This window comes from Balaenoptera musculus, chromosome 11 (assembly GCF_009873245.2).
Source record: "Balaenoptera musculus isolate JJ_BM4_2016_0621 chromosome 11, mBalMus1.pri.v3, whole genome shotgun sequence".
In the NCBI taxonomy this organism is placed as follows: Eukaryota; Metazoa; Chordata; class Mammalia; order Artiodactyla; family Balaenopteridae; genus Balaenoptera; species Balaenoptera musculus.
Window position 1 is genome coordinate 52,496,082 of NC_045795.1, and position 16,560 is coordinate 52,512,641.

The 16,560-nt window shown below is 45.5% G+C and overlaps 1 protein-coding gene across 1 annotated transcript in view; it reads left to right on the forward strand.

The window, feature by feature from the left end:
- LOC118903899 (cartilage associated protein) overlaps nucleotides 1–16,210 on the forward strand; it is a 35,975-nt gene extending 19,765 nt beyond the window's left edge. Inside the window, exons 5-7 of the mRNA XM_036869421.1 lie at nucleotides 4,826–4,971; nucleotides 5,923–6,006; nucleotides 12,585–16,210. Of these exons, the coding sequence (XP_036725316.1) occupies nucleotides 4,826–4,971; nucleotides 5,923–6,006; nucleotides 12,585–12,638 (284 nt within the window). The 3' untranslated portion in view covers nucleotides 12,639–16,210. The remainder of the gene's footprint in view (nucleotides 1–4,825; nucleotides 4,972–5,922; nucleotides 6,007–12,584) is intronic.
- The last annotated feature ends 350 nt before the right edge of the window (nucleotides 16,211–16,560 follow it).

Here is a 16,560-nt window from a genome sequence, read left to right on the forward strand (position 1 = left end):
CCTGAAAAGTCTCTGATACTGACATTTATACCATGTTTTTCTGAGGAAGGTAACTGGCCTCTCTCAGCAGTGAACCTGATCTTAGAGCGGCCGGAACCTCATCTAAGGATGCAATGAAATGTCCTGAAATGTCCCTTGGTTGGGACATTTCTGAGATCAAGAAGAGGTTGAGGTGTGTTTTTAACAGGTGTCCTTCCCAGAAGTCCCCTTTCATGGAGGGAAGAATGAGATTTTATTTGCCACTGTCACCCCAGCGTGAGCTGTCTGGTAAAGGATTATTTAGCATAGAGGACAAGAGTCTAGTTCTATGTAATGTGTGAACATGCTTTCCTATGAGGCAGCACTGAGCTCACAGCATGGTGCCAGCAAATACTTACTGACCACATTCTAGTGTGGAGGGAACAGTTTTCCACTAGGCAGTGTCTTTGCTTATGAAGAGCCCTCTTTTCTAATATAAGTAACTGATTTAATGTAAGTGCTTTTTTTCAAAAAGGCTTACAGGAGAAGCTTATTGCAGTGAACCAAACATCTCAGAGATGTACAGAGAAACATCAAAAGCAAACAACCCATCTCCATCCCCCTCCCTGCTCTCCCCCCAACCCCAGTGTTAACTGTTGGCTTATATTCAGCCACACGTGGAAGGACCCTGTTTTAATGAGAATTATAAAAAAATTACGTACATGTTTTATTTAACTTCTGGAAATTTAAAAACATATATTGGGGGCTTCCCTGGTGGCGCAGTGGTTAAGAATCTGCCTGCCAATGCAGGGGACATGGGTTCAAGCCCTGGTCCGGGAAGATCCCACATGCCGCGGAGCAACTAGGGCCGTGCGCCACAACTACTGAGCCTGCGCTCTAGAGCCCACGAGCCACAACTACGGAACCCGCCTGCCGCAACTACTGAAGCCCACGCGCCTAGAGCCCATGCTCCGCAACAAGAGAAGCCACTGCAATGAGAAGCCTGTGCACCTCAACGAAAAGTAGCCCCCGGTTGACCGCAAGTAGAAAAAGCATGTGTGCAGCAACGAAGACCCAACACAGCCAAAAATAAATAAATAAAATAAATAAATTAAAAAAAAAAAAACCAAGGTAATAAAAAAAAAACAACACATATGTTGGAGAGGTTGGTATAATGAACACCAGGGTGCCTATCACCCATTTTCAACTTTTATCAACACATTGCTGATCTTGGATTCAGTTTATAGATGTTCTGTTGGAGGAAAATATAGCCCGTGTTTTTCTTTCATTTTCCTGAGAAGCTGTGCTGACACTTCACTCAACTACCCCGTGAATGGACATTGAAACATGGATCTTCCAGCCACTAAGCAGGCTTGGTTCAGTGGGAACACGCGAGAACACAGGAGTTTAGAGGTGTTCCGGACACTTCCAGGCCCTGGAAGCTCACTGGTCGGTCCTCTGAAATCCTAACTCTAAAAACCAACCAGAATATCAGAAACTGTGGCAAAGACATAATGGATAAAAAACCAAAACTTTCAGCTTTTCTTGCTGCTCCCCAAGAAATCTTTGCTTTCTGGATTACAGGTAAACAGTGTGAGTAAAATTTACATCTTGAAATTGGCCTCTTGAATCCTCTTGGCCCTGTTTTGAATTCTTTTTCAATCACTTACCCCAGGACGTTTCTTGAGGACAGGTGTCATTTCCAACCCTACAGGCCTTGTGACTAGGAAGTGCCCATCAGCAGTGGTTTTAAAGTTGTTGTTATGGGAAACGGCCACAAGGCGGCAGCATTTCTTCATGCCCAACTTGGATACCTGGGCAACCGGAACCTTAGGAAAATCATGTTCCTGGGCTGTCAAGGAGGGCGTAATGTGCCAGAAGAAAGGCCCAAGGGCTTGTGTCTCATTCCTTCTTCCCCCTTACCCTTTACCCCACAGAGAAATCGCAGCCCCAGCAAAACCGCTGCACTGAGGGTGCTGTCGTCCCTGGGTGGGGTGACTCTAAGGAAGGAGGATGGAGGTGGGAACCCCACCACCAGGAGACATGGAGACCAGGTGACTTTTCAGAGCTTCTCCAGACCAGAGGGTCCACCCTTTCTTGGGTGCACTAGGCTTGGCTTAGCTTTGGAAGGGCCCACCTGGATCTGGAGATGGTAGTCTCATCCAGAGGGGACCTGGCACTACAGGTCCAAGGGGGGCTCATTTGCTGGCATATCCTCCCCAGCTCCCTCAGCCCCGCCAGAGAGCAGCCTTGGGACCCAAGCCTCCTTAGGCTTCAGGGATGTGACCCCAAAACCGGTTACCAAGCCCTGAGGGAAATATGGCAGGTACTGCTTTTTTTTTAATTGAATTTTTCTTTTATATGGGCTATAGTTGATTTACAATGTTGTGTTTGTTTTAGGTGTACAGCAACTTGATTCAGTTATACAAACATATAGAGCTATTCTTTTTTGGATCTTTTTCCCATATAGGTTACTACAGAGTGTTGAGTAGAGTTCCCCGTGCTACACAGTAGGTCCTTCTTGATTATCTGTTTTATATATATGAGGGTGTATCTGTTAATCACAACTTTCTAATTCATCTCTACCCCCCCCCCTAATTTCCCCTTTGAGAATCATAAGTTTGTTTTCTAAGTCTGTGAGTGTCTTTCTGTTTTATAAATTAGTTCATTTGTATCAATTTTTAGATTCCAACTGTAAGTGATATATTTGTCTTTTTCAGTCTGACTTACTTCACTAGGTATGATCATCTCTAGGTCCATCCATGTTGCTGCCAACGGCATCATTTCATTCTTTTTTATGGCTGAGTAATATTCCATTGTATAAATGTATCACATCTTCCTTTTCTGTTTGTCTGTTGATGGACATTGTGGTGGCTTCCATGTCTTGGCTGTTGTAAATAGTGGTGCAGTGAATGTTGGGGTGCCTGGGTCTTTTCAAATTCTCGTTTTCTCTAGATATACACCCAGGAGTGGGATGGCCGGATCATATGCTAGCTCTATTTTTAGTTTTTTAAGGAACTTCCACACTGTTCACTGTAGTGGTTGTTCCTAATTTATATTCCCACCAACAGCGTAGGAGGGTTCCCTTTTCTCCACGCCATCTCCACATTTATTGTTTGTAGACGTTTCGATGATAGCCATTCTGAATGGTGCGAGGTGATACCTTGTTGTAGTTCTGATTTGCATTTCTCTAATAATGGTGATGTGGAGCATCTTTTTAAAAAATATTTATTTATTTATTTTATTTTTAGCTGTGTTGGATCTTAGTTGCAGCATGCGGGCTCTTTGTTGCGGTGCATGGGCTTCTCCCTAGTTGTGGCAGTGTGGGCTCGAGAGTGCATGGGCTCTGTAGTTGTAGCTCACGGGCTTAGTTGCCCCGTGGCATGTGGGATATTAGTTCCCCGACCGGGGATTGAACCTGCATCCCCTTCATTGGAAGGCAGATTCTTTTTTTTTTTTTTTAATAAATTTATTTATTTATTTATTTAAAATTTTTGGCTGCGTTGGGTCTTCGTTGCTGCATGCTGGCTTTCTCTAGTTGCGGCGAGCAGGAGCTACTCTTCATTGTGGTGCACGGGCTTCTCATTGCAGTGGCTTCTCTTGTTGTGGAGCACGGGCTCTAGGCGCGCGGGCTTCAGCAGTTGTGGCTTGTGGGCTCTAGAGTACAGGCTCAGTAGTTGTGGCGCATGGGCTTAGTTGCTCTGCAGCATGTGGGATTTTCCCGGACCAGGGCTCGAACCCGTGTCCCCTGCATTGGCAGGCAGATTCTTAACCACTGCGCCACCAGGGAAGTCCTGGAAGGTGGATTCTTAACCACTGGACCAACAGGGAAGTTCCAGCTATGTGGAGCATCTTTTCCAGTGCTTCTTTTTTATTTTTAAAAACAGTGTGAGTGAAATTTACCTCTTGAAATTGGTTTCTTGAAAGTCGGCCCTGTTTTGAAATGTTTTTCAATCACCCCAGGACATTTCTTGAGGACGGGTGTCATTTCCAACCCCACAGGCCTTGTGACTAGGAAGTGCCCATAAGCAGCGGTTTTAAAGTTGTTGTTATGGGAAACGGCCACAAGGCGGCAGCATTTCTTCATGCCCAACTTGGATACTTGGGCAACCAGCGCCTTAGGAAAGTCGTGTTCCTGGGTTGTCAAGGAGAGCGGAGTGTGCCAGAAGAAAGGCCCAAGGGCGTGTGTCTCGTTCCTTCTTCCCCCTTACCCTTCACCCCACGGAGAAATCCCAGCCCCAGCAAAACCGCTGCACTGAGGGCGCTGTCGTCCATAGGTGGGGTGACTCTAAGGAAGGAGGTTGGAGGTGGGAACCCCACCACCAGGAGACATGGAGACCAGGTGACTTTTCAAAACTCTTCCAGCCCAGAGGGTGGACCCTGTTTTGGGTGAACTAGGCTTGGTTTAGCATTTGAAGGGCCTGCCTGGATCTGGAGATTATGGTTCACATGCAGAGGAGACCAGGCACTGCAGGTCCAAGGAGGGCTCATTTGCTGGCATGTCCTCACCAGCTCCCTCAGCTTCAGGACAGTCCAGCCTTGGGACCCAAGCCTGCTTAGGTTCCAGGGATGTGACACCAGCCCAGGTCTCCAAGGCGTGAGGGGAATATAGTAGGCATTTCTGCATAGGTCTCTGCCTAAAGAGGAACTTCTTCTGTTTTCCAATCTGGCCTCCACGTTCCCATGGATACCCCATCTGTGACCTTTTCACCCTGGGAAGATTTCTTTTGTCTTTGCAGGTATTCCGAAGGAGGGTCTGTGGAGAAGGGGCTTGTTGGGGATCTTTTTCTTTTTGAAGGTGTTATTCAATGGAGGGTGGGTCGTGAGAGGTTTGCTGATTTCCTGTTCTTGTTTCCTTTGCCTTCAGTGAACGACTTGAAGAACGCAGCCCCCTGTGCGGTCAGCTACCTGCTCTTTGACCAGGACGATAAGGTCATGCAGCAGAACCTGGTGTATTATCAGTACCACAGGGACAAGTGGGGGCTCTTGGAGGAGCATTTCCAGCCCAGACCAGTACGTGCCAGTGCACCAGGCATTGCGTTTCCTGTTCTCTTCTTCATCCCCCCACTTTCAGGAAGCAACTTTGCATCTTAAGAGATGGTTTATTTCAGAAATGAAGGGAAACAGTTTTTTTGGTAGCTTTTTTATCTTTTAACATTTTACTTCTTTGTTCTCATTTCTAAATTAGTAAGCACTCTACAAGTTTTAAACATTACAGAAATGATTCACTTAGGAATTGAGACTGCTTCTTAATCCCATATTTTCTCTTTCTCATCCTGCCCTATAGCTATGCATTTACTGTATATGCAGCATGTAACTGTTAATTTTTACAAAAATGGGATCTTACATACTGTTTTGCAACTTGCTTTGTCTTTCTAACAATTTCATCATGAACACTTCCCATGTCGCACCCATACCACCTACTTTTTTTTTTTTTTTTTAACAACTCCATGGCAGGCTTGTTTATGGATGAATCATCATTTAATTCCCTTGATGGATGCACTCAGCTTTGCATGTGTTCAGGGAAACCTATGGATTATATATCACTTTCAGAAGATCTTTTCTAATTTGCTCTTAACTTGTATTTTCATTGAGATTTGTGCATGCTGTCCTGGTTTGCCATACATGCATCTTCCTTCAACTTCACTGTCCAGCCAACACACACACACACACACACACACACACACACACACACACACACTTTCTCTTTCATTCACTCAGGATTGGCTACTCTTTTTTTCAAATTGAGATATAATTCATATACTGTCAAATTCATGCTTTCAAAGTGCACAATTCAGTGGTCTTAGTATAGTCACAGAGCTGTGTGACCGTTACAACTATTTAATTTTAAACATTTTCATCACCCCCCAAAGAAAGCTCATACCCTTCCCCCGCCTGCCACCAGCCCAGTTCTCCCGTTAAAAGGTTGGTCATATAAACTGTTCTCTGTTTGTGTCTGAACAGGAAGCAGTTCAGTTCTTTAACGTGACGACACTCCAGAAAGAGCTGCATGACTTTGCTAAGGAAAACATAATGGATGATGATGAGGTAAGTTTTTCTGTTTAGCACACGTCTGGCTAAGAGAAAATATTACTCACAGCTTTGTTAAAAATCACTGGAAGGCCGAGTCGTCCCTGAAATGAGAAACAGAAGGGGCCTTGGGAAACAGAGTTTCTGTGGGCGTTTTAACGTGTCAGAGCACTGGCCTGGGCAAGAAGGGTTTTCTAGGAAACCCAGGCTGAAGCACCACGTTTCCTGACAGAGTACGGAGCCGTCCTCCAGGAACCCATCACAGGAGCCGTCCGAGCATCTTTTTTTTTTTTCTTTTCCTGCACCGTGTGGCATCAACATCATTTTTTAACATTATAAAAACACACTGAATTTTAGCACTCTGAAGACACTGGGAAGCCCACATCCCAATTTTTCTGTCAGTTTGTTTTTTTTTGTTTTGTTTTGTTTTCTGTAAATTAGGCATTTTATCCTTCTCTGGGGTTGCTTGAAATTCCTGATTAAGTCTTACTTAGCTGACTTCTTTATTGATGGCGGAGACTCTGCTGATTATGGAGCCGTCATTCTGTGGTGGGGCAGCTTAGTCACAGAAAAGCCATCATTAGGGGTAGCGTTTAGAGAGATGCGTTTGGAACAAACCGTCAAACTCTTTCTAAGACAGCTGGGGCCTTGCCAGCCATCGGAGCTGGGAGAGAGCTGCGGGTTTGTTCTCGTCTGACCCCTCACTTTATAGCTGAGGAGCTTGGGGAACAGGAAGGTTCTGGGAGCTGCTAGGCCAGACCTGGGAGCCCTGAGCCTCCATGTCTGCTCTTTCCACTGCCCCAGTTTTCGGTGAAGCACCTGTAAATGAGACATCATCATGGAATTTGTTTTCTGTGCATGAATTTGCATGAGATGGATCGACCACTAGCATGCATTTAGCTCCCCTGAGCCTCAGTCCTTCGTCTGTAAAATGGGGCTAATAACATTGACCTCACAGGGTTGGAAGAATGAAATACCACTTTGCACGTCGAAGTGCTTTACAAACTAGGAAGTGACCCATGTGCCATATGTCTTGGCTTGGGTTCTCTTGAAGCAGAGCCTGTGATATGACTACAAGGATGCTGAAAAGGAAGGAATGCTGACCAGACACAAACAAGGTTGACCGCTATGGTTTGAAAAGTGGAGAAAAATATATTTACTTACTTATTTATTTATTGGCTGCACAGCACGGCATGCGGGATCTTAGTTCCCTGACCAGGGATCGAACCCATGTCCCAGGCAGTGGAAGCATGGAGTCTTAACCACTGGACCGCCAGGGAATTCCTGAGAAAAAAGTATTTAGGAAAAATGGGACAGTAGAGTTCCTGATTATCTAGAGGCAAACTACTATTGACATTTTGGTATTTATGTCTCCAAAAAAAAGAAAAACCAAATGAAAGCCCAAACCTATTAGTAGTCACTTTCCATTCCTTCCCCTCTGCCCACCCCGACCCTTTCCCCCAGCCCCTGGCAACCACTGACCTACTTTCTGTCTCTGGATTTGCCTGTTCTGGATGTTTCATGTGAATGGAATCATGGTTTTTGGTTTTTGTGACTAGTTTCTTTCACTGAGCGTAATGTTTTCCGGGTTTAGCCATGTTGTAACATGCATCATGTTACATGTAAAAATTCCTTTTCATTGCTGAATAATATTCCACTGTATGGATATACCACCTGTTGTTTATTCCTTGGTTGATGGACATTTGGGTTGTTTCCGCTTTTTGGCTACTTTGAATAATTATACTATGGACATTTGGGTACAAATTTTTGTTTGGACAAAAGTTTTTAATTCTCTTATACCTAGGAGTATATATTTAGGAGTAGAATTTCTGGGTCCTATTACTCTATGTTTAACTTGTTAAAGAACTGCCAGACTGTTTTCCAAAGTGGCTGAATCATTTTACATTCCCACCAGCAATGTATGAGAGTTCTAATCTGTTTCATCTTCCTCAACACTTATAGTGTCTTTCTTTTTTTGTGTGTGTATGTGTGTGTGTCTGTCTTTTTTATTATAGCCATCCTAGTGGGTGTGAAGTGGTACCTAATTATGGTTTTGACTTGCATTTCCCTATTGACTAATGGTGTTGAGCATCTTTTCATATGGCTATTAGCCATTTGTATATCTTCTTTGGAGAAATGTTGATTCTATTCAAGTCCTTTGCCCATTTTTAAATTGGGTTGCTTGTCTTTTCATTGTTGAGTTGTAAGAGTTCTTTATATATTATGGTTATAAGTCCCCTGTCAGATATATGAATTGTGAAATTTTTCTCCCAATCTGTGCATTATCTTTTCACTTTGTTAATGGTGTCTTTTTTTTTTTTAAAAGAAGGATATTTATTTTACTTTTTTTTTTTAAAGGAATTCCTTTATTTTTATTTTTTATTTATTTATTTTTGGCTGTGTTGGGTCTTCGTTTCTGTGCAAGGGCTTTCTCTAGTTGCGGCAAGCGGGGGCCACTCTTCATCGCGGTGCGCGGGCCTCTCACTATCGTGGCCTCTCTTGTTGTGGAGCACAGGCTCCAGACGCGCAGGCTCAGTAGTTGTGGCTCACGGGCCTAGTTGCTCCGCGGCATGTGGGATCTTCCCAGACCAGGGCTTGAACCCGTGTCCCCTGCATTGGCAGGCAGACTCCCAACCACTGCGCCACCAGGGAAGCCCTGTTAATGGTGTCTTGAAGCTCAAAAGTTTTAAATTTTGATGAAATCCAACTTATCTATTTTTCCTGTTGTTGCTTGTGTTTTTGGTGTCATATCAAAGAAAATATTGTCTAATCCAAGATCACTAAAACTTACTGGTTTTTTCTAAGGTTTTTATAGTGTTATACACTTACATTTAGGTCTACAATCTTTTTTTTTGTTAATTTAACATATGATGTGAGGTAGTGATCCAATTTCATTCTTTTGTGTGTGGAAATACTGTTGTCCAGCATCATTTGTTGAAAAGACTTTCTTTCCCTATTCAATTGTCTGGGTACCCTTGTAAGAAATCAATTGACCTTAAATGTGAAGGTTTATCTCTGGACTCTCAATTCTATTCCATTGATCTAGATTTCTATCCTTATGCCAGTACTGCATTGTCTTGAATACTGTAGCTTTGTACTACATTTTGAGATTGGGAAGTGTGAGTCTTCCAACTTCTTTCTTCTTCTTCTAGATTGTTTTGGCTATTCTGGGCCCCTTGCATTTCCATATGAAATATGGGATCAGCTTGCCAAATTCTGCAAAAGGCAGCTGGGATTTTTATAGGAATTGTGCTGAATCTGAAGATTGACTGACATCTTAACAATATTAAATATTCCGATCCATGAATATGGGATACATTTCTACTTATTTAGGTCTTCTTTAACTTCCTTCAGTAATATTTTCCACGTTTTGTTATTCTTGGTGCTATTGGAAATGGAATTGTTTTTCTTATTTTGATTTTCTAGTTGTGCGTTGCTGGTGTATAGAAATACAGTTGATTTTTGTATGTTGATATTGTAATCTTGCAAACTTATTGAACTTGTCTATCAGTTCTAAACTTTTTTTTGATATGTATGGATTCCTAAGGAGTCTCTGTATACAAGATCATGTTACCTGTGAATAGACATGGTTTTACTTCTTTTCCAGTCTGGATGTCTTTTGTTTATTTTTCTGGCTAATTGCCCTGGCTAAAACCTCTAGTACAATGTTGAATAGAAATGTAGAGAGTGGAAATCCTTGTCTTGTTCCTAATCTTAGAAGGAAAGCCTTCTGTTTCATCATTAAGTACATTCTTAGCTGTGGTAGGGCCCTTTATCAGGTTGAGGAGGTTCCTCTTCTATTCCTAGTTAGTTGAATGTTTTTTATCATTCAACAAACTAGGAATTTTTTCAAATGCTTTGGTGTTGAATTTTGCCAAATGTTTTTTCTGCACCTATTGAGATGATTTTGTGGTTTTTGTTAACCTTGTTAGTTAATGTTCATTATAAAGACAATTTTGTAATGACTAATGTTCCATGGTGTGGATTTTTTAAATAAAGCTCTTTTTATAGGCATTTAGGTTGCTTCCAACTTTTTGCTTTTATAAATAACACAGCAGTTACTAAATCTTTTACCTCTTCTCTGATCATTTCCTTAGGATAAATTCCCAGAGGTGGAATTCCTGGCTATGAACCCTTTGAAGACTTTTAACATACAAGAACAATGCATTTAGAAAAAAATCATAAATATTAGAACAAGAAGAGACCCTTTATGAGATTTAGTAAAGCTCTCTCATGTCACAGATGAGGAAACACACTCAGAAAGGTAGAGTGACTTACTCAAAGTCACACGGCTGCTTAGTAATCATCTAGTGAATAGACCAAGCTTATTCCAGGCTTTAAAATTCCTAGGATTCTTAGACTTGGACCTGTCAAGATAACAGGACTCCATTGAAGTTCCCAAAGTAGTTAGATTATTAATCAAAGCTTTAGAATTATAAAAGAATTTCTAAAGAATGAGCTATTTTTTAAATTATATATCAAATTATGGCAAGTAATAATTTGAAATAAACTGTAACCAACACAATAAAATTCTTAGTTAATCCTTAAAAATTTCCAAAGGATAAAATGCTACTTTGAAACAAAGCGTCAATACAGTCTCCTGATATTTGTGGTATTTTTCTTTATATCTTTTTTTTTTTTAACTTTTTTTGGGGGTGGGGTTATTTATTTATTTAATTTATTTATTTTATGGCTGTGTTGGGTCTTCGTTTCTGTGCGAGGGCTTTCTCTAGTTGTGGCAAGTGGGGGCCACTCTTCATCGCGGTGCGTGGGCCTCTCATTATCGCGGCCTCTCTTGTTGCGGAGCACAGGCTCCAGATGCACAGGCTCAGTAATTGTGGCTCACGGACCTAGTTGCTCCGCGGCATGTGGTATCTTCCCAGACCAGGGCTTGAACCCATGTCCCCTGCATTGGCAGGCAGATTCTCAACCACTGCGCCACCAGGGAAGCCCCTATATCTTTCTGGGCTTGAAATGTGTGTAAGAACTCCTGAAAGTTTGCACACTGGTTAAAAATTTTGCAGAGGCCCTGTTACAGTTTCAGAATGTTTATAAAGCAAGCTGAAATAGATGCTCTTGGGTAGGAAAGGAGGTGAGGGGCAGGGGAAGGAGCTACGCACACATGTGGTCTCACCTGCAGTCAGGTTATCCTGATCCTGAGGGGAGCTCTGGAGCATGCATTGTATCACAGAGCTCCTTCTGCCTTTTGTCATCCCCTTTCTCAGTACCTCACTAGTTGTTGGCAGCCCGGAAGGGGTGGTGTATAAGCTCCCTGGCAGGGCTGCTCATTTTGGCCAAGATCAGTCATGCAGAGAAGGGACAGGTATAAGCCATTAGCAACGACACTCCCAGCAGCTGGGGGATGGGTGCCTGGAAAATATCGATAGATCTGAGCGTGACACCAGTGACCTTATAGGAGGATGTGTTTCTTTCATCTCTATTGCCGGGGACACTTAGTAGTGAGCTAAAAGCAAACAATACTATCATCCCCACCTCACAGTAGCCACACAGCAGGAGACAGTAACCCTGGGAACAGATGTCATGGCCGTATATGTAATCCTCTGCCATACCCTGTTTTCCTTTTGGGGTCCAGAAAGCAACTGAAGAATGTTGTTTATTCAAGCAGTGGTCTTCCACTCCCATCACTTGAGTTCCTAATTGCAGGCATGACGTGTAGAAGCATTTGATAAAAATAATAAGACCCCTTTTGTGTCTCATGTACTTGATAGATTTTCTAACTATTCTCAAATGCTGAGAGATTTTATGACTCTCTCTGTGTTAAAATATCAAAAGGAGCAAATTGGCTATTGGCCTGGGAAGGAGGCCTCCATGAGGGGGGCCAGGCTTTAGCAGGGGGTGGTCACCATCGGTGGGGCTGCCTGTACTGACCTCAGGGGAAGGGGCTTGGCCTTCTTGGTGATTCACTCATTCTCTGAAGTAAAGGGAATGGGTGTCATCAGCTGGTGGGTCACGTGTGTCGTGGGAGTGGAATCAACGCAGAGAAGGAAATCAGAAAGTATGCTGGGCTGTTTCAGGTAGAGGCTTAAGGCTCATTGCAAAAGGAGGGAGCAGGTGGGCTCCTGTACCACCCAAGCATCTCTTGTTTGAGTGGCCTGATTGCTTCAGTTGCACCAGCAGTAACACGCCTACACGCAGTCAGCCATACCCTAGCAGGTTTACTGAGACCTGTGTGTGCCAGTTTCTGCAGAAGAAGGTCCTGGTCCTTGAAAAGCTCATGGTCTGGTGATCAAGGCAGAAAGGGAACAGACAGAAAGTCTTCCTGTGGGGTAACTGCTGATGAGAGGGGAGTAGGGCTAGGGGAGGGATGCACAGAGGAAGGGGCACTAAACAGGGTCTTTCAGAAGGGGCTGGACCACCCAGTTCACACAGGCCATCTGGGGGTCTTGGAGCACTTGACTCCAAGTTCACATGGTGTGGTCCCTCCCAGGGAGAAGTCAGATCCTCTGGGCTCGAGGGAAGAAGGGCTGCTCCAGCCTAGGGGTGGCTGGCAATTGCCTCTGGGAAACAGTCTCTGATCACCAGCACTTTGAAGGTCAGGTACCTGCTTAACAGAGGTGTCTTATTGTCTCTTACAGGGAGAGGTTGTGGAGTATGTGGATGACCTCTTGGAGCTGGAGGAGACCAGCTAGCCCCCAGCAGCCAGAGAGACTTCCTCTTGATGTTCAGGAAACAGATTCTTTGTCTTCCTTTTCCTAATAGTACAAGTTGTTGATACCTCGGAGCCTTCTCTTTACTCTGTGAAGTGAAAGAGAAGCCCCCATCTCTCACTACAGCTAACCAGGGGTGAGCCTGCCTTCCACGTGTCCATACCTGCCCCCACTCTTCACACCTGCCCCCGCTCTTCACACCTGACCCCCATCTTCACACCTGCCCCCCCTCTTCACACCTGCTTCCCATCTTCACACCTGCCCCCCTTCACACCTGCCCCCCTTCACACCTGCCTCCCCATCTTCACACCTGCCCCCCCTCTTCACACCTGCCCCCCATCTTCACACCTGCCCCCTTCACACCTGCCCCCCATCTTCACACCTTCCCCCTTCACACCTTCCCCCTTCACACCTTCCCCCTTCACACCTGCCCCCTTCACACCTGCCCCCATCTTCACACCTGCCCCCCTTCACACCTGCCCCCCATCTTCACACCTTCCCCCTTCACACCTGCCCCCCTTCACACCTGTCTCCCCCTCTTCACACCTGTCTCCCCCTCTTCACACCTGTCTCCCCATCTTCACACCTGCCCCCCATCTTCACACCTGCCTTCTCCATTTTTATACCTGCCTTCTCACCATTTTGGTTAGAAGGACAGTTTTCCATGGATAGTTTTTTTCTTTTCCCAGAAAATCAGTATTATTTTTTAAATAAGAAAAATACTCCTAAAAGGTGATAATTATAAAAACCTACTCTAGCCTTTCTGCTTTTCCACATTTTGGTTTTGTTTCTCCCCATCCCCTAATCCAGCAAAGATGGTGAGGACAAAGGTTAAACTTCTCCTCATGATGGTCTGTACACGGTCTGACCTGCATTTTTTCTGGCGCCCATTGAAAAAGAAGTTGGGTAGACAGGGTCGAGTACAGAAATGTGGCTTTTGCCCAACACTTTCACATGTCCAAAGTCTTACAATGGTTGGTAGATCCCATCTGAGGACAGTGCTCAGCCGTTAGTCTCAGAGTTGGGAATGGAAGGAAGCAGAGGGAAGCTAGTTTCATTCACTCTTTCAACAAATACTTACTGAGCACCTACTACGTGCTAGGCTTTTACCTGGGCACTGGAGATACTGCACAAAAAAACAGAAAAAAAAAAGTCCCTGCCCTCACGGAGCCTACATTCTTCAGGGAAAGACAGACAACAGATAAACAAAAATAAATATGTACAAGGCATCAGAGGGTGATCATTGCTATGGAGAAAAATTAAGCAGGGAAGGGGGTAAGGAGGCCTGGAGATGAGGCTGCAGTTTTTGTTTTGTTTTTTGAATTTTTTGGCCGCAGCGCATGTGGGATCTCAGTTCCCCAACCAGGGATCAAACCCAGGCCCCCTGCAGTGAAAGCATGGAGTCTTCACCACTGGACCGCCAGGGAAGTCCCAAGGCTGCAGTTTTAAATAGAGTGGTCAGGGAAAGCCTCAGCAAGGTGACAGCAGAGCAGAGACCTAGGGAAGTGGGTCTCAGGGCAGAGCATTCCAGGCCAGAGGGGGCAGTGCGTGCAGTGCCCAACTGTGGGGATGCGCTTGTGTGGGCCGGGGACAGTAAGGAGGCCCAGGGGAGGCGTGGGCCAGGGGCAGAATGGAAGGAGGTGAGGATAAGTGTGTGGGTGGGAGGGTGGATGGCTCAGCCTTGCCGGCCAGCGTAAGACCACTGGCTTCTGCCCTGAGTGGGGTGGGAGCTATGGAGCAGAGCGGAGCCTGCGCTGACTTGCGTCTTACAGGGAGCCACGCCAGCTGCCATCCTGTGAGAAACCTGGAAGCGAGCAAGGCTAGAAGCAGGAATACCAATTAGGGGATGGCTGCAAAAATCCAGGCAAGGGGGATGCGGGCTCAGCCCCAGGCGGTAACAGGAGAGACATGGTGAGGAGTGGTCAGATTGCGGATTTTTTTTGAAAGCAGGGCCGATAGGATTTGCTAACAGATTGGCCGTAGAGCATAAGAGGGAAAAAGAGAGAGGCTCGAGGTGACCTCGAGGTTTTGGGCCCGAAGCACGGAAAGGATGGAGTTGCCATTTCCTGAGATGGGGAAGATGGCTGGGTGGGTAAGTAAGGCATTCGGTGCCAAGCATCTGTCTGAGGCTGGGATGCCAGGTTCAGGCTGCAAATCAAATTGGAGCGTTTTCTCAGGTGAGGTCATTAGCAGAGCCTAAGTCAGGGATCCAGTGGGGAGTGGGTCCCAGGGCGGGACTGCAAGGCAGGCGGGGCCCGTGCTTGGGTGCCCTGCCCCAGGACCCCATCAGTGGAGGCTCTGGACCCACACACGCTTGAGCCTCCTTGAAGCTCCGGGCTGCGGCTCTTGCCGGCTGTACGAGGACATGCAAGGAGGCCTGACTCTGTCCACCTCTCTGTGCCCACAGAGCTTCCCTCTGGTCCTCCCCCTCGGAGCCCGGGTGAGCTTTCTGTGGGTGAGGATGTTCCCCACAGGGTTGCCTGGTGGTGGGCGGAGGTTCTCCTTCACTGTCTGAGGTTGGCCTCTTTTCGCTGGGGACTGAAAGCGCCTCCACCCCCATCCTAGCGATGTCCCCTGGGAGAGAAACCCTGGGGACAGTAGGATCAACACCGTCAGCACTTTGCTTTGCTTGAAGGCTGTGGAACCAAATTACTAAGTTTTTACTTCGAAAGAAGCCAAACCAATTAAATGAAAAAAAAAAAAAAAGTGGGGCGATTCTTCCAAAACCACCATGAAAAAACCCCAGCTCGCAGGCTGCATTCAGCGACCTCAGCCCAGTACCTCCCTGAGCGGGTTTTCTTGGAAGAACCTAGAAGTATCCTGGATTGAGACCTTGTGGGCTCAGCATTAGTCTGGCCTGTCTTTTGAAAAAAACAAAACAAAACAAGACACATTTGTAAGCTTTGTGGGAGCTTCCAGACCGAGACGAGGATGCCTTGCTTGTCCTCTGACCCACCTGCACGCAGCCCCACGGGTACTGTTAGGTTTCCACCCAGGGAGGCTGCCCACCACGGGGCAGGGGGTTCTCTCCAGCCCCAATGCCTCTCAGGCAGCCCAGGCAGGGGCCTACACTGGGGAGGGTCTCAAGGCACCCCCTGCACCTCTGTTAATGTTCACACTTTACCTTAGCAGGGAAGGGCTGGGGGCAGGTTTGTGTGTACCTAAAGGTTTAAAAGCAACTGATGGACTGAAATGTTGTACATACCACGCTATTCAATGTACTAATATCTTTCTGAGTTTGAGGCTTTCTAGTTAACTGCCACTAACCTGTTGTGCTCACCTCTGGGATCCAGAACCACTGGGTCCGTTGCCCACAAATGCCGCCTTCGGAAACGTTGCTTTTAGGAGTTCTTACTAAGGGAATTTTAAGAGCACAAAAATTTTATTGAACCAAACTCAGTGGCAAACAGAAAATGATTTGTTAGATTGTCAGTGGGAAAGAGTTTATTATGACTGCTGGTGGAATCAACAGTGGCCCGTTTCTGCCAACACTGATGGAAATAACGTTTTTAAGTTTTAAATGTGAGATGTAAACCTAAACTACTTCAGTTTTTTTTTTTTAATTCAATACTTAAACTGTGGGGAGAAGGTGGATTGGAGCCAGAGAAAACATTCTCATTTAATAGTGTTTGCACATGGAATGGCAGCACAGTTTGTAGCGAGGCTCTGAGAAAAACCCACAACTAATCCTTCATCGCAGCTGTCCGAACTCTTGACCATCTGCCATCTCCCAAACAGCGACTTCTTTTTTCTGGTGACTCCAGGCTTGAATGACCTAGTGTGGAGAGTTTAAACTATATACAAGGAGGCGGGTGGGACGGGAAGGGACCTTAAGTCAGCCTCAGCCAAAGGTTTTGTGCATAGGACTTCCTGTGCCTGCAGCCCGTCCCCGGGGCATCTCCCT